The 18,335-nt window shown below is 40.3% G+C and overlaps 1 protein-coding gene across 3 annotated transcripts in view; it reads right to left on the bottom strand.

The window, feature by feature from the left end:
- TTBK1 (tau tubulin kinase 1) overlaps window positions 1-18,335 on the bottom strand; it is a 126,802-nt gene that overhangs the window by 53,647 nt on the left and 54,820 nt on the right. For 2 of the 3 annotated variants that reach the window (XM_072989176.2, XM_078382903.1), the window contains exons 7-10: window positions 10,887-10,952; window positions 5,215-5,307; window positions 4,983-5,108; window positions 1,990-2,144 (exon numbers count right to left, since the gene is read on the bottom strand). In XM_072989176.2, coding sequence (XP_072845277.2) covers window positions 1,990-2,144; window positions 4,983-5,108; window positions 5,215-5,307; window positions 10,887-10,952 — 440 coding nt within the window. Of the gene's footprint in view, window positions 1-1,989; window positions 2,145-4,982; window positions 5,109-5,214; window positions 5,308-10,886; window positions 10,953-12,747; window positions 12,829-18,335 lie in introns of those variants that run through there. The other variant, XM_072989182.2, reaches the window with a different exon arrangement.

Here is an 18,335-nt window from a genome sequence, read left to right as displayed (position 1 = left end):
TTGATAAGAGATGGAGGGGTTGAAACCCCTCTATGTTCAGACTGGGCAAAACAGTTAAAACATCAACAGCATTTTGACAGACTGGCTATATGTGGGAATTGGTTAAAGTATGTCCAGGCAAGATGTTGTTATTTCAGACATATTAATATCTACATATGTCAACAACTGTAGAAGTTAAAATGGAAAATTCCTTGAAGTTATTACTAATGGGAAAATTTATGCCATCCTCATAAAATATCCGCCAGTAGTCTATACCATGGTAAAAACTCTGCTCTAATCTACCATCCTAATTATCTTTATGTCATTTAATATGAGGCAAGGCTGCATCTAGAAATACTGTATATAAGTCTAATAATAATAAATATAGAAATATAAGCATTGTTTGTAATACCTAAAAATGTTACATAGTTGTAACAAGATGCAATCTGGCCTAAATGTTTGTTTCAAGTGCGTACCAAATTTAAATAAACCACTGTATGCCATGAAGTGATTAGATCCTGAGATGAGGAAAATATTTTCATGTTGATCTTTAAATATCCACCATAAGTATAACTCTGTATATTATATTCTGTTGCTATTCTGACTGCAATGTTTTTACTCTTGATCATTCTTATTTTGTTGGGCATGTCTGCACAGAAAAGGGAATCCTAATGCTTTCTAGACATGCACTTCTGCTTTGCTGAATATTTTAGCATGTAAAATCAGCAGACTACATTGATTTAGTAGCCAGCAGCAGAAAAATCAGCTGTGAAATGCCATTCATAAACAAGGTATGTGGCCAATGTATGTTGGACCAATCACAAATATTTTTTAACAGGAAACTGACTGTGACATAAACCAACACGGAAGTCGAAGGGGTTGTGATTATTGGACAAGAAATACAACACATTTATATACTATTCCATTAATGTCATGTTGTGAGCTTTGGGGAGCCATGGACACAGACAGAAATTACGTATAAGATCCTGAACATACAAACCTATTGTTCTAAGAGTAGTTTGCTTATCAAGGTGATAGCATGCTGAGGTGGTCAGAGAAGGAGTGTGCTGCTCAGCACATAACAGTTTCTTTTCCCTGGAGGGGATGGGTAGCTATTGTCTTCCAGTCCTCCCTGAAAGTTTCAACATAGGGAGTCTAGGTTATGAAGACTGTTTGATTGCCTTGGTCATGATAGCCCCTGCTGTGGGAGGGAGTGCCAACAATTCTTATGGCGCCATGGTACCAAAAGACCAAATTCAGATGGATGTGGGAGTCTCACCAGTGCGTGAGGGTGCCTGTGTGTTTCTCGTTGCTATACTGTATCATGCTGCATCCTTGTCAAACTTCCCAAGGGTTTAGTAGCTTTGGATTTAGTTAAGCTCATTGATGTTCTGGCTGGTTCAAAATGATTAATCAGCATACTAGCTCTTTCCAGGTATAATCACATGGAAGACATCAAAACACTAAGAGAAACTTATCAAGACAAAAAAAATTCAAAAAGAGTTTGCTTCTGGTAACTTAAAGCAGTAAGCTGAGAATCTGCTATTGGAAATATCCAAGGATATATAGGATTTAATCCAATGACCTTTTAAGCAGAATTCTATTCTTGGCTCCTGCTCATGAGGAGTGGAAAAAATATATATATTACCCTTTCAGCTGCCACTGCCCCTCCCAAAAGAAATCTGTTACAAAGAGGCTAGGAACCTTCTGTAACAATCTGAGAGATCAACAAAAAACAAATTTCAGTAACCTCTGCTGGTCAAAAGCCTTTGTGTTCATTAAGGACTTGTTAACGAACGATAATTTGGGATTCCATCTGTTGCCAGTAAGTCATACATTTGCAATTTACTGGGGAAAGCCACATGTATAAATCATATTAGCAAATGTTTGTTGCTGTACCCATACAAAACATTTTTTAAAAAATTATATCAAGCCTAAATTTTAAACAGGGAACTGAGGAATGAGCCATTCCTCTAATGAAATTACATCAGTGCTGATTGCGTCACTCACCCAAACATGGCTGCTGTTTGCCTTGTGTTCTGTTGAGGCGGAGTTGAGGTACTTGTAGATAATAAAATATCTGTACCAGCTTTCTCCCAGTCAAAGGCTTCATTCTCAGTAATCCCTCTTTCCTTCATGCTGTTTTCAAACACAGTCATGATCAGCTAAAAGAAAAGCAAATTGGAATAATAAGGTTCAAATATTCATCAACAATCAAAGAGAAAAGGAATACAGGAAGCCATCTAATACAAAATAGTGACTACATCACATATCACCGTAAGCCATTATTTTTTCCTGAAATAGTGCTTGTCATGAAGTTTAAACCTACCTCTGCTAAGAAGTTATTATTTGCTAACCAGACACAAACCACAATCTCAACTCTTGGTCTATAGCTGGCTTATAAACTAAGGCTTGTTTAAACCATGGCTTATCATAACATCAAAACTTACAACTATGCCTTGCCATTGACTAGTTTCTCCAGCTGCCAACTAGCAACAGAGATGGGGAAGACAAGGTATGTTATTTAGTTGTTCATTGTACAATTTATAACTTAAGTGACAAACCATGGTTTATACAAGCCAGACTGTGTGCAGACGTGCCATATGTGTCCATCTAGCTCAGTTGCTCTGTCTGCTATCATTGAATACTGCAAGGTCTGGTTAAGGCACATAGTCTCAGGACACATCAGAGACAGAACCAGTCTTACTTATAGTTCTGCACTTGCAGACAAGCATAAAATATCTGCTTTGGATCATGCAGACAGTGCAGCTTTCATTGGCTCTCTTTTTATCTGCATCTGCTGTGTAAATTGGTAGAATAATGGCATGGCTCTAAGTCATAATAATCAATGTTTTACTGCAATTTACTGTGAATTTCGTTGTATGTGTATATACTTACAATGACAATAAATTATTATTATTATTATTAAAAACAGTGGGAGACACTAAGTAAGAAAAGTCAGCAAAACAAGAAGGCTGAAATGTTCCAACTGAAAAAGAAAAAAACCCAGAAGAAATCAGTGATCATAGCGGTAACCTAGGAAATCTGATGCATATGATTTGATCATTTATGCTAAGTTCAAACATAATGTACATAATCTGTGAGATAAGAAAAAATAGCTGCTAATAATAAAATCTACCACATCTTGAAATTGTTCAGTTCTGCTATTCAACTACTATGTATATCACTTTGCATCAGGAATCTGGTCATCTAGTCCAGTGGTCCCCAAACTTTTCTAAACAGCAGACCGGTTGTGGGGGCTGGGTCTGGGCGCAGGTGGTGGGGCACCCCCATGCTCACGGGTGAGCAGGGCTTGCTCATGAGTGGGTGGGGCATGCTTGTGGGTGGGCGGGGAGTATGCTCATGCATGTACAGATGGGCAGGGGCGCTCGTGCGCATGTGCACATGGGCGGGGCATGCTCATGGGTGGCAGGGCACACTCGCATGTATGTGTGAATGGGCGGGGGGCGCTCACGTGACTGGGCAGGGCACCCGTGCGTGTGGGTGGGTGGGTTGTGCGGGTGGGGGTGAGAGATCAGTCTCCGTGGCCCGATCCTGCCAAGGCCAGGGACCAGCACTGGGCTGCAGACCGGGGGTTGGGGACCCCTGATCTAGTCCATATCTTATTGTTTTAATTGACACCAGTATGGAGGGAAATCTTTATTCCAGGATACAGCAAACGTAGGGACTAACATATACCATGGAATTCTATTTGAATATATTGGGTAAAAGTGCCTTCAGGAGGACCTTTTCTTGCCTGGTTTTTAGGGCTTCATTACTGGATCCCAGGCATATTTTTCTATGCAACAGGTAGTGGGGTAAAAAAGTTATCTTTGGCTATTCAAAATTTGAATCATGGAGGAGAGATAGGTTTGCATTCTCCTACTTTATCCTTCTGCCCTTGTTCTCTTTACGTTGTTAGGAAAGGTCTGGACAGAAGTTACTATCTTGTTCAACTGAACACAATTACACTCTTCTGTATACATGAAAAACTTGAAAATTCAGGATTCCTGAATATGAAGTACTGTATCTTCAGCTGTACATTCAGCTGAAGAGAAAACTACAGCTTCTGATCAGACCTTCTATCAATATGGGGAAAACAGGGGTGCAGGGGGTAGGCTGGAACATGCAACCCTATCTTCCTTTTTTGGTCAGAATTTTTAATGCCTGAAGAGTGTTACAAGCTGCATGAATATGTTAAGAAGGACATTCTTTACCATCATAAAGGCTGCATGCACAACTCATAGAATCCATCAGAAACAATCTGATTAACTCAACTGTACATCTCTCATGTTACAGTCAAATTTTAGTGCAATTGTATTTGAGTTTATATGTTATATGTATATGCTTTTGTTTATGTTGTAGTTATAGAAAATAAAAAATACTTTTAAAATTTTTTAGTGCAATTGATCTATTTTGATTTCAATCTTGCCTTATTCTCATTACTTGTTTCTGATACTGGTAGGATGCCACTGTAACTTTTAATGGCTGTGTTTTCATAGAACTGGGGCCTTTAAAACAAGTAAAAGTGAGGATGAACTATTATTTCAGGCTAACTGCAGACATAGGAATAGAGTAATATGTAGATTCCATTAGAATCATGATTTGAATACTTGGCCTAAATGCAGCAGTCAAAGACATATAAGGTTTAAAGAATAACTGAGAGATATCTCAAACAATAATCAAGCAAGTTTTTCATATCTACCAGCATATCTAGCATGTTTGGGAAAATCTATTTCAAAATTTTTACTGGTTGTATGTGGAGAAAGTCTGAAAAGGACGAGTCTCTCTATAACGAATATCTTAATATAATTATTATCATTATCATTATAATCTTGGAGCAGAGCTGGAAGGGACCCTATAGATTTTTGAGCCCAGCCCTTCTCAAGAAGCTCAATGAGGAATCAAACTCCCAACTTTTGGCTCTGCAGCCAGAAACCTAAAACACTGAGCTACCCAGCTATTCCTAAATATGTTAATCTATCAATAAAATATGTTTTTACCTGATAATCTGGTTTTGTGAAATAATCCAAATTTGATATATGATCCAAAAAAAGATGGAATTCAGAGGGCATGTGTTTTAGCAGCATTCGATGTTCATATTTCTCCTTAATCATACCAACTTGTTCCTAGAGTGAAAGAGACAGCAGTATTATACTAACCATAAAACTAAACCTTAGGCAGAAAGACAACCTTTGCTAAGAGAATTTTATTCTCTTCCTGAGAGGTTCCTACCTTATCTTTGATCTTACGCCATGGAAGCTGACCAACTGCAAACTCTACTAGCATGTAAAAAAGGGACCACAGATCATCATGTCGACCCATCTCCTGGGGAAAAACAAAAGAACCATGTAAAAATAATGAAGCTGCTGCACCATCTACAAGAACATTATGACTAAAAGGAGCAGAATTTGGAATGTTAATTTTCAAAAAGAACTTGATGCAGTACAGTTGGGAGAGATAGAGTTGCCATGGTACTCCTATCATTCCCTGGCTCTAAAACAAGCTGCAAAAAAGAGAGGTTACTTACCTGTAACTCTGGTTCTTCGAATGGTCATCTGTGAATTCAAACTAATGGGCTATTCTGCGCCTGTGCAGAGATCTCCAGAATATTCTAGAACTAGGACCGCCCCCCACTACACGTGGTCCGCCTGTCGTGGTGATTATCTCAGTTTCCCAAAAAGCCCGCCACTGCCTGCAGAATGAGACAGATGTGATGGACAGAGGGGAGGACAGGCTGGAAGTGTGCATTCACAGATGACCACTTGAAGAACCAGCGTTACAGGCAAGTAACCTCTCTTTCTTCTTCGTGCTCTCTGCGAATGCACACTAATGGGTGATTAACATGTTTACCTTATAGGTGGAGGGACGTCGCGACAAGACCAAAAACAATACAGTACTGCGCAATCGAAAGCCGCATCTGCCTTGGCCCGTACATCCAAACGATAATAGGATGCAAAAGTCGATGGAGTTGACCATGTAACAGCCTTGCAGATATCTGGAACAGGTACGCCTCAAAGAAAAACTGTGGAGGCAGCCATTGCTCTGGTGGAGGGAGAGGCTTTGGAATGAGCTGGTAAGTGAGGTGTATGGTCTGCAAAATCAAGCGTGAAATACTTTGCGGGGATATCTGTGCCCCTCTGTAAAGTGGATAAGGTGATATAAATAACCACTTAGATTTATGAAAAGAGGTGGTCCTTTTGACATAAAAGGCAAGGGCACGCCTCACATCCAAAGAGGTGGAGAGATCACTCAACACCTGTTGATGGTGATGGAAAGAAGTTAGGTAGGATAATTGGTTGGTGGACGTGGGAATCAGAAACGACCTTAGGGAGGAAAGAAATGTCTGGATATAGGGTGACTTTATCTGGATGAAATTGTAGGAACGGAGGGTCCACACAGAGCGCTGCTAGTTCAGACGCCCTATGGGTGGATGTGACGGGCACAAGAAACAAAACTTTAAAGGAGAGAAAGCGCTTGGAGGAAGTGGCAAGAGAGTTGAAGGGCAGAAGTGACAAATGTCAGAGGACCGTTTGTAGCTACCATTGGGGCGTAGGAGAGGGCCTAGGTAGATTCAGATGAGCCATTCCCCAGAGAAAATGCTTCAGCATGGGATGCTGGAATAACAAGGTGGCATCTGAGTCCTGTGGTTGGTAAGCTACAATAGCGGACATGTAGACTTTGATTGTGCTCGAAGGGTAGTAGGAGTCATAGGAAGATCATACTGATGAGCGAACTTTTGGAAAGCAGACCACTTGTATGAATAAAGTTGATTTGTGGTTGATTTCCTGGAATGGGTGAGGATGGCATTTAGGGAGGGTGGATCTCCCAAGCTGTTAGGTGCAGGGATTGTAGGTCGGGATGGTAAGTCTGTCCATGATGCTGAGTGAGGAGATGAGGGAGGCAAGGGAGACGGATGGATTGAGACGTCATGGACGTGAGCATTGTGAACCAGGGTTGGCTCAGCCAATACAGGGCAATTAGAATGGTATTTGCTCGGTCGTATCTCAACTTGACAATGGTTCGCAGGATAAGTGGTATTGGAGGGAAAAGGGAAAGGAGGTGCGTGGACCAGCTTGCCATGAGAGCATCGCCGAGAGACTTGTTGATATTGACCCTAAGGCTGAGATCTGCCAGAAGAGAAAGAGTGACAGCAATGTCTTTTAGAGCTTGTGTTCATAAGTGAGCCACAAGTAGCCAGGCGTCGATGTATGGGAAAACTGAGATTCCTAGGATGCAAAGGCGTGCCACTACGGGGGCCATGCATTTTGCAAACACTCATGGAGCTGTGGAGAGGCCGAACTCTCAGCTGGTAGGATGTTGAATTCGTAGGTGGCGTGATCGAGGGAGAAGCAAAGAAATTTATGCTGGTCGTGTCTGATGGGGATATGAAAATAGGCGTCGCTCAAGTCGATGACAGAGAACCAGTCTCCGTCTTGGAGAAGGAGAAGAATACGTTCCAGAGTGACCATGTGGAAGCGCCTCTGAGTGACGAAGTAACTGAGGTCACAAAGGTCAAGGATGGGACATAGGATGTTGTCTTATTTTGGAACAAGGAAGTATCGGGAGAAGAAGCCCTGGTCGGAGGCCTCAGCAACACTGGAAATAGCGTTCTTTGAAAAGAGTGACTGGCGGTAGATGAAGAAGTCAGAATGAATTGTGGTGGTGGTGTGGAAAGGAATTCTATTCGGTATCCAATGGAAATGATTGACAGAACCCACAAATCCATGGTAATGCACGCCCAAGATTGAAAATGGGGTGCGAGACAGGTGGTGACAGGAGGGGATGGAATGGGAAGCAGGACGGATGGAAAGTCAAAGCTCTGTTTGCTTTTCTTATCAGGGCAGCTGAAGGATTGACAAGGGTGCTGTTTCTGAATGTGCTGATGAGGTTGGAAGGAGGAAGACAGTTGAGGTAAGCAGCATTGCTTGTCTGGAAAAGACTTGTCTTGGTGGAAGGGATACTGATGACACCACTGATAATGCTGAGGCCTGTAATAGGGCTGAGTATTGTGGGAACGTGCAGTTTTTCTCATCTTTTGTAGGTTATCAAGGATCTCGTCTGTCTTCTCGTCAAACAGACCAGCACCGTCAAAAGGCAAGTCTTTAATTCACATCTTAGAATCTTCTGAGATGCTCATGGAATGTAGCCAGGCATGTCTACGTAAGGCTACAGCTGTGGCCATATGTTTAGAGGCTGTTCAATTATATGTCACACCGTGATACGCTCTTGCCGTGCTAGTGCCATAGCCTCTTGGTGAAAGGCGAGGCCCCTAGGTTTGTACTCTCCAGAGGCGGACTGTAGATACAGAAGAACCTTGTTCCGAAGAAACCTGTGGTACGGTCCTATTGCAGCTAAATAGTTGGCAGCCTGTAGGATAAAGGATGTGAGAGAGTAAACTCTACGACTAATAATGTCCAATTTTCTACCTCTTTATTACTTGGAGTGGTGTTGGAGCAATTACGAGAACGATTCTGGGTAGCATCCACAATCACAGAATTAGGAGGGGGATGCTTGGAGAGAAAATCCGTGTTGGTACCATGGGTCTTGTATAGATTCTCGACTCTGCGCAAGATCTGAGGCATTGAGGATGGTTTGGCCAAGACTTTAATAAGCTTGAGCAGGGACGGAATGAACCCCATACGAAGTGGGGGTGTCTGATCCTCATCAATATCCTCATATACCCTGTCAGATTTGGATTGGGTTGTTTGCTGAACATCAAGGTCCATGGCCTTGGCAATATGGAGGATTAACTAGGAATAAGAGGAGAAATCCTCAGATGGTGTTGGAGGGTTGGCATCAGCAACACTGGAATCGGGAGTAGGAAGATTTATTTATTTATTTATTTATTTATTTATTTATTCATTCAATTTATATGCCGCCCACACTACCCAGATTGGGAGGTGATTCCTGGGGGACCATGGAAACGGAGGAGTCAAGAGTACGACAAATGCTCTGGCGAAAGTGATGAGCCTTGCTGATACGATGAGGTAGATGTATCAGGAGGGGTGTCCGTCCGGTGGTGTTTAGAAGCTCTGTTACCATGTCTTTCCTGTACCGATTGTGTGGGGAGGGGTTGTCTCCGCTTTTGAGGCTTTCTAGAGTCCACGGTACCAGGCGGTGGTCCTATGTAAGTCATGGTAACTTGTAAGGATGGTCCCGAGAAGGGGCAGCCATATTAGCTGATGGTACAGAAGGTTTGACCGAAGGTTTTGATTTCTTCGGTATCGAGGTTGATGGAACCGGGATAGCTGATGCATGCCATTTGTGAGTTTTCTTACAGGGCTTTGGTGACCATAATAGCAGCCAGGACAGGGGGTGCTGAAGAGTCCAGGGCTCGAACAGGCCGAATAAGGCAGTACAGTCACCTCAGCAGAGGTATCTGTCCAAGATGGAGACCGAGCAAGCAAATGAGAGGAAGGTTGGCCAGATAGAGGCAGGATGGATTCACGGTTGGTATCGAGATTGACAGTTGGTTGACTCTGTACGGAAGGATGCCGTACCGGAGGTTTGGTGTCTACAGAAGACTTTTTTGATTTCTTTAATTTGGTACCGGGTGGTTTCGAAGTAGTCATAGGTATCGGGGTGGATTGAGATGTCAATCCAGACGACTTCCACCTGGGCAATTTTGGCTTAGGTTTAGGAGACTGTAACAGCGAATTGATGACTGAAGAAACTGGTGGCAGTTGTGAAGCTTGAGAGTCCTCCACCTTGGACGGTGGATGAAGACATTGCTCCCACAGGAAAGATTGAAGGAGCTTGATAGCTTGTTTAGTAACATTTTTGCAATAGGAGCAAGAAGCTGGTTGATGTGACTCTCCCAAACAAAATAGGCAAGAACCGTGGCCATCAGAAACCGGCAACTTATTAGTGCACAAAGTGCACCTCTTAAATGGCCCTGTTGGGGCCATAAAAAGATGGAAGGGAAGGGGGGGAATGAGAAGAAACTCACAAGGAGTAACAAAAAGGTATATCGAACAAGCTATTTCAAAATATGAATGATTAATTATTTTTTTTTTTGAGGAAAAGAACCAATCTGCACTCAGAGAACTCAGATGAGACCTCAGCGGTGGCAAAAAGGAACAGAAGTAATCACCATGACGGGTGGACCACATGTTCTGGGGGGGCAATCCTAGTGAACACATGTTTGAGCTCTAGAATATTCCGGAGATCTCTGCACAGGCACAGATTAACCCATTAGTGTGCATTCACAGAGACCATGAGGAAGAATGTTCTGTTATTAACTGTTAAGGTTACCAGCATATCTAAACAAAATACATGAAAATACCATGTGGTTCCACTTAGTGGCTAGTTCTGATACTGCATCTTTAAAATTCAATGACACAAAAGGTATCTTGCCTCACAACATTCTTCCAACATGCCTTAGATTACAAAATCTAGGTGCTACCCTGTTTCCCTGAAAATAAGACCTAACCCGAAAATAAGCCCTAGTGAAATGAAAGCCCACCCTCCACCATTGTGCAGCAATAAGATGATGACATGACTGTATTTGAATAAACGTAGACTGTATAAGAAAAAAAAATAAAGCATCTCATGATGCTTTTGGCCAGTGCAACCCATTCTTGGGTTTCTCTCTCTCTCTCTCTCTCTCTCTCTCTCTCTCTGTGTGTGTGTGTGTGTGTGTGTGTGATGCTCCAACGCAAACCAAAGAAATTAACATGTGAGTACCAAAACATATGCAACTGCAACAATTTTCTGAGAAAAGGGTTAGGGTTGCATTTTCTGACAGAACTGCAAGGGTGACAATATTTTTGGCCATGGCTATATATACCATCTTGACCCACCATTGACTATAGCAATACACTTCGCATAGCTACCTAGCAGAATATCAAATGGGTGAAGGAACACTTTTCTTTCAAATGCCTGCTTCCAAGAGAAATACTCACTCTGTTTTTATGTGCATTCACTGAAGCATAGCGGACTGTTCCCCGGAATCCAGCAACATTGCGAGGCTAGTAATAAGGAAGAAGAAAAATTAAACTTAAACATCAAAGGTGAAAATTGGCAAAGCTACAAAAGTCTCCTTTGTCACTTAAGACTAACCATTTTAATTGCATGTGTTAATATGAATTTATGCCATAGATAGGCAATTTGGTTATGGATTGAAAAGTTCTTCTTGAATTAATCCTTGAGGAACTATAAACAGTGAAATAACTACTCATGTCTCAATATCAAAGGGTTTATATGGCATGACATTAGAGGTAAAATAATCTTTTTTAAAATCTTCTATAAATGTAAGCCTCTTTCCTGCCTTAAACAATATTTTAGCCTTCAGCAGACAGCGAACGGCAGCTTTACAATTCTTTTCTGTACAAATCCCACCCCTAAAAACTCCAAAATGAGTTTTGTATCTTATCACTTAACTGTAGAAAGTGATTCACAACAACCTAATCCTTCTTAACAAAAGCGAATATTTTCACTTGCATAACTCAGGAGTCTTCTGTACACTGCTTTGGTTGGTTATTTTTATTTACATTGTCAGGAACATCCTGGTCCTCCAAAACAAAGTTCTCCATAAAGGCTGACTTACAAATTACATTTTTAACATTCTAAACCCTCAGATATTTTAAAAGTACACTTTAAAATGCAAAACACAAAAACAAATGGGAATGAATTTGTAAATCATGCACACATCTGTCTTTAATGAGTGACTCCCAAGTGAATGTACTTTCAGTAGCAAATATGGGTTTTCTACTGTGCAGTGGGACATGTCTCTAGGATTAAAAAATACACAAAGGTTAGATCTATGATACAATGTTTTCTTTTGATTCCAGACTATCCAACTTGTCCAGCCATCTATGGAAGAGACATTGTTGGTTAGACACATTGGATAGATACCCTTCACCCTTCACAGTTCTGCTGCACCTCACAAGTCCATTGTGAAGGTTGGGAGACCAACTGGAGCAGATTTGAGAAGGTGGGTAAGTGTAGGAGTAAGGAAAAGAATGTGATAATTCCTGTATGATCTAGTAACAGTATGTTAGATCATATGTCATGCAATGTCACTAAACAGGAGCAGACTCCTGTGTTTTAATTCCACTGCACAGGATCAAATCTCCACTGTTGTAACTTCAATTGTCTGAAAAAAATACTTCACCAAACAAGGGGGTTCTTAGAGTCTTTTAAAAGTGTCATATTGATACTTCAGGTAAACACATTCTGTAATTCAAGTTAAATTACTAACTATGTTAAGCAGGAAAAAAAACTTTCCTTTGAAATTGGCAGGGAAGCACAATATATGGAAAAAGAAAAAAGTGTATATATTTTGTCAAATTGGTTGAATCTTCCTTATTTACTTATTTGTTTATCTTTATGACTCCCAATGGAGTCCAGGGCAACTGTTATACCCAAGATTCCATCATTAAAATAGCTGGTATCAGGTGCACTGTCATGTTGTCTGGTTTGGAAGAAATTATTTTGATGGACACAAACAAAAGTTAGCTTATTCTGTTCCATAATAAGTAAGAGTCAAATCTAATGGAGTGGTGGAGGGCTCCTTTGAAGTTTGAAGGGATCCTAATGCAGCACAACCTAATTTCCTTCAATCTCAAAAGACCATATAACTGTTTAAACTCAGAATCCTGAAGACTCTTGGCCAGTGCATGAATTGCCGAGATATGTTCTAGTCCTGGAAAGGGGATGGGGAGAAAAAAAGCAAAGCCAATTCTAATAATAATAAACAAAACAAACAAGCACAAAATAATTTTTTGTTTAAAAAATCAAGAAGCATTGTGATGGCTCACTCACAACTCATGGCTGAGATGTTACAAGCAGCAGATGGGAAGCCAACGCACCAAACACAGTCTCAAAAAAAGGAGGCCAAAAGAACTGTAAAACAAAGAGAAATCCAAACAAAACCATGACAATAAAAATGCAAAATGGAAGGAAATAAAAACAGGAATGAATTTAATAATAAGACTGACATCACCACCACTTCTCTTGCAGAATGAATTTTTGACCTCTTGTTCCACACCTAAAACTTATGCAGAACTGTCTTCTGCAGAGTTTGACATTAGAGATGAGAAAGCACATTGAACTGGGAAAAGGTAATGCTACTTCATAAATGTTATATTGTATCTGTTTTCATCCAGAAAATTTGAAGGGACAATGTTCTACTTTTAGAGCATGATTAATGGATTCCCTTTTATATATGTAAGAACAAAATACCACAGCAGTTTCCCCTCTATCCTCAACATAATAATCTCTCAAGATAATAAATGCTGACAACTATAGTTAGGTTGCAACTCATTTGATATTAAACACAAAAAGATCCACTGAAATTTTAAGGTTCTAAAGGGATTTTCTTTAAACCAGAAAATTCGTTTAGTCAGTTTATTAACAGATCCACTTGAGAATCCAGGGTAGGGGAGAATATTTCAAAACAAATGATTGTTTTATACCAGATTATCGACAGCTTCCTGAAATACATATCGTAGCTGATGGGGTGGCATGGAGGGACTGAAAATAATTATATCATAATCACACAAATGTGTCCTTATCTTAATTTCTCAAGTGTCAGGAATTATACTATTAAACAGGGAACTAGAAGTATATTTTTCTACAAGAGATAATTTCCTCACAAATTGTCACATCTGTAATAAAGTTTTTGGGATCCTGTAGTAAAGTCTTCTTATGCTCAAGAATTAACTGTCTCATTACAATCAGCAGAGGAGAGAGCAGAGCACGTTTGGCACATCTCTGATAGTTGTTGTGGGTTTTTCTGATACAGTAGTTTGATTCCCTGCATCGTATGAACAAATTTTCTGCCACACCTTGATTAAAATTCCTATTTTATAGGATATAATGATAATGATGTCTAAATTAGCTCTCTAAGTGAAATCTTGCTTCAAATCATCCACAAATCTACTTTGGTAAAGTATTTCTGCTTCAAAACATTCTTTTGAACATAGTAATATTTAGATCAATGTGAGAAAATACTAGTAACTGCAACTTTTATCTTGTTTCAGCCAATGTGCCAAATTTATAATTAAACTGACTTGTGTAGAGAATTAAAGATACCACAGATTTTAATTAGGGTTCTGATTTGAGATTTTTTTTTCCTTCCTGCAACTTTTAGCTCTGATTACGCATTCTTTTTCTTAAAGTTCTGCTTTCGATTTACAGATGAGAAACTGCATTTAGACACATACAATAATCCTCAGTCAAGCACTGCAAACTACTGCAGTGCAGTCTGAATCACAAGGAGACAGAGCTCTAATCAATGGTCTAGGCCTTAGTCAGCAGAAAGAGCAGCATGCAAAGCACAGTAGCACACTACCAAGTCATGAAAACTGAAATAGCTATCAGGATAAAAATGCTGCTTTTCCCTTGCCATGTAATAAACAGCAACCAGAAACAGAAGTGTTTTCAGCAGAGAGCTTCAAGGGACTTAACAGAAACTGGAGATGGGTGGGGTTATGTGCATTTGCAAAACAAGGGTAGGTCCACAAATCATTTTTCAAATGGAGAATCAGCATCTGAAAGAACTGGGAAAAACAGTCTGTTTAATTCATGAATACTGAACATGGGATCTCTAGATGTCCATAGATTGCATATCCCTCTGCATCAGTCCTAGCCAGCACAGCCACTGATGAAATATTATGGGAGTTACATTCCAACAACCTCTAGGGGACACATCTTCCCTATTCATGATTTAATGATTGGAACAATAAAATTATTTCCTATATATAGATGTCTAAGTTGACAACATTAATTTCAACAGAAAAGCTCACTGAGATGGCAGGGTTCATGCCAAAACATGTGCAGAGTGACAAACATTAGTGCCTAATATAACATGGGAGATGATGTATGATTAGATAAAACATGTAATCTTAACTTTGCATCACGCAGAATGTAGCACAGAAAACCAATATTATATGACTGCTTGCTTTGAACTAGTCCTTTAACCAGTAATTCCTATACCCTAAATGTACCTATCTAGGACTGTACCACACAAAGCAGAAACTCTGGATATCTATGGATGAAGCAGAGAGACTGTGAACTGGGTACAGTCTTCTAGTTCCTTCCTTTTTGCTTTAAAAACTGTGTGCAAAATTTATGTGCATTTTTCTGGGGAGATTAAGAACCACTTGATAAAGAGTTTTAGACAAATATATTTTAAAAGGTCAAATAGTCTGCAGCACAAATTCTGAACTTGGGTACACATGTTCAAAAAACCCTCAAATAAAGGGTTCACACACTGAATAACACATTTAATACACTATGACATTTTTAGTGCTGACTTTTATAAACAAGCAACTTCGTCAAGTATGTGAAACATACTGAAATACTGATACAGGTTTAGCAAAGTGCACTTGGGAGGTGAAACTATGAGCAACATGAACTTAAGAATATATTGCAACTCTCTCTGATGGAGTCAGATTTCCATTTATGCTCTCCTCTGGAACCCAAAAGCTCCTCTTCACACCAAGGCAGAACAATTTCACCATTAACTGGAAAAGCCAGAAGGAGAGGGACCATCCTAACCAGTTAGATGACACCTGATGCTACAGAAGGGTGGGTACAAAGTCTAGAAGAGTATTGATTGGGTGTTCTGTTCAAAACTTTAACCTCTAACAAACAGGAACTTTGCTCCAGTTGCTGGGTTCTTTGATGGATATAGGGTTGTCAAATCTCAGGGTGCTGGCTGGAGTCTCAAGTAACTGCTATGATTCTCTAAGTTGCTAGACGGAAAAACAGATCTCAGAGTAACAGCACTAGGGGAAGAGAAAGCTCAATTTTTGTCTAACATGGCCTTAAAGCAGGGGTAAATAAGCTCAGGGAGCCTGGGGGACAAATCTGTGTTCGAGTTGCCATCATTGAGCCCAAAATCAGGGAGGAGAGTGCCCTTGGAAGAGTCCCCACCCTTGATGACGAAGTTGCTCTTGGAAGCCTCCAAGAACCGAAACTGACCGATTTTGTACAAACAAAGCGACTTCCCTCCCAAAAGTAATTTTTTCAAGAGCTCATTGGGGCTACAAAATGCCCTAGAAGGACTTATGTGGCTCACTGGACATCCTTTAACCCTCTTCTGATTTAAATCTTGGACAACTATCTCTACCAATTCGCAGTTGGTAAAAGGACTCATAGGCTGAGCCCTGAGTGTTTATGTGTGTGTTGTCTCAAATGGTCCCAAGTGCACGCACCCAGTTAGATTCCCCTTGCTCCTAACTTCTGACACTCTGACATTAGGCTCACTGGAGCAAGGACAGGAGTTAAGCACATCCATAGTGACTCATGAATCTTTCTGCTGCACAAGCCCTAGGCTGCTGCTGACCTGACAAACTTAGATGTGTGCTTTGAAATGAGCGTGTGCTATGTAAGACTGTCTTTTAGTGCAGCATAGAAAAACTGAACTTCATTACTGTATAAAGCTATCTGTACTCTCCATCACAGACTTTTTCCATGCTCTGAAGGGCATTTTCCAAGATAAGAAGAAATTGGGAATCGTTACAGTACCTCTGAGAGAATTTAGAGTAGCAGCACACTGTCTAAGAATCTCAAACTCTACATGACTTAATTCTGCCCTTGAGCTACATACAGTTATGGACACATGGTTTTCTCTTTGTGCACAAGACCATTCTTGTCCTCTCATCTCTATGCTCTCTGACACCCACAATAGAATCGACTCTAGAGTGTCTCGCAGTCCTGCAGGACAGTTTGGGTGTGTGTGTGAGGAGAGAATGAAGTTTGATCAGAAATGGGCAAATGCAACTGGATTCTACTCCCTGAATGACTCCTTTTTTCCCTCACTATTAATTGCCACTGCAAAGGCTCTGATGCAGGAGTGTAATGGTTTTTAAACCTAGAGTGTAATGGTTTTTAAACCTCTTGTCCCAACTGCAGTTAATTGGTCTGAACCACAGTATGCATTCCCAACAACATTCAATGGCTCTCACTGGCAGTGAACAAACTATGTATGAACAAAGGCATCAGACAAAGAGATTTCATGGGGTTCTTAGTCTTGATCATCTAAAGGCCTGATATGCCTGTTTAGCTGTCAGTAATTTCAAGAGTTGCTATCAGTCTGTGGTATCATACTTTGGCAAAGAAATTTAAAGAAGACTTGTCAGGCAATAAAAGTTCTAGCCAGACAACGGTCCTTGACAGAATCTGTATATGCTGGCTTCCTACTGGTCTTCAACATGTGTCTCATTACTCATTGATAACTTCCTTTTTTCCTTTACTATGTCTCACTCTTCCCACCCAGCTCTGAGTTCCACATATGAAACTGTCCTTCCCTCCAGTCTCTTCTTTTTCCTATGAAAAGTACAATACTCCCCACCCCTGTGTTTTTTCCTTACTAAATATTCATTTGATTATTTTACAGAAACAAAAAATAATGCTCAGGAACAAAAATTGAAGCTTTTATTAGTTTGCAAACTATGACTGTCTCACTTTATAAAAAATAGAATTTCATGATTCCTTTAAGTCAGAAATGTTATTTAACTTACTTCCAAACTTTTGGAAATAAATATTGCCCATTTCAAGACTTAAAAACAAATATGTGAAATAACTTTGCATCCACATGCAAGAATTGACTCTATTTAGTCTGTTTCTCCCTTTAAATGGGGGATGGGGAGGAAGAGGGGTTGAGGAAGAGGAGGAGGATCCTCTTCCTTGTCCCCTCCTGACCCTCCTCTGTAGGGCAGCAGAAGGAAGCTTTCCTTTTTAAAATTTACTTTCAAGTGGCATTGCACTGAACTGACTTGCTGAGCAATTCAGAAGTAGATTCAAAGGGCTTTGAAAAAAATATAACTTTGCATCCTCTTTCATTTCTGCCCCGCAGAGGAGTAGGAGAAGCTTTATGATTGCCTGTACATCATGTGGTTGCCAAAAAAAGAAAACCAAGCCCTCCCCAAAATGGACCAAACCATGCAACAAATCCCCATCTGATGGCACCCTTAAAGAATCAAGCATGCTATTCAAACGTGTTTACTGGAGCTGCATGTAATGTTATTAAAATGGCTGACATGTACATCCTATAGGTTTTACTATGCTTCAGATTAATGTTGTTGAGTAGTATATGCCAATGTTCTGAAACTAATCACAAATGCAGTTTCTAGAGGGGAGTTGTGCTCATCTTTTCTAGTCAAATCAAGTATTTCCTGGCATATTTAAAATGAACACATTTATGAAGAATGGTATAATCATGGAATTAGAAAGGGCCTATTGAATCCAACCTCCTAAGTGTATCTGATGATACAAGGTTTCATTTTTCTGGTGAAGTGAATTTTACTCCATGAAAGCCATAACGTGTGTTTGCTTTCAGAGGGTCATGAAACTTTGTGTTGGTTTCATAACATAAATAGTTTATACCTCTTAGCTCACTCATC

This window comes from Pogona vitticeps, chromosome 1 (genome assembly GCF_051106095.1).
Source record: "Pogona vitticeps strain Pit_001003342236 chromosome 1, PviZW2.1, whole genome shotgun sequence".
Classification (NCBI taxonomy): domain Eukaryota; kingdom Metazoa; phylum Chordata; class Lepidosauria; order Squamata; family Agamidae; genus Pogona; species Pogona vitticeps.
Note: the sequence above shows the minus strand (reverse complement) of the source record. Positions and strands in the feature narration are given on the sequence as shown.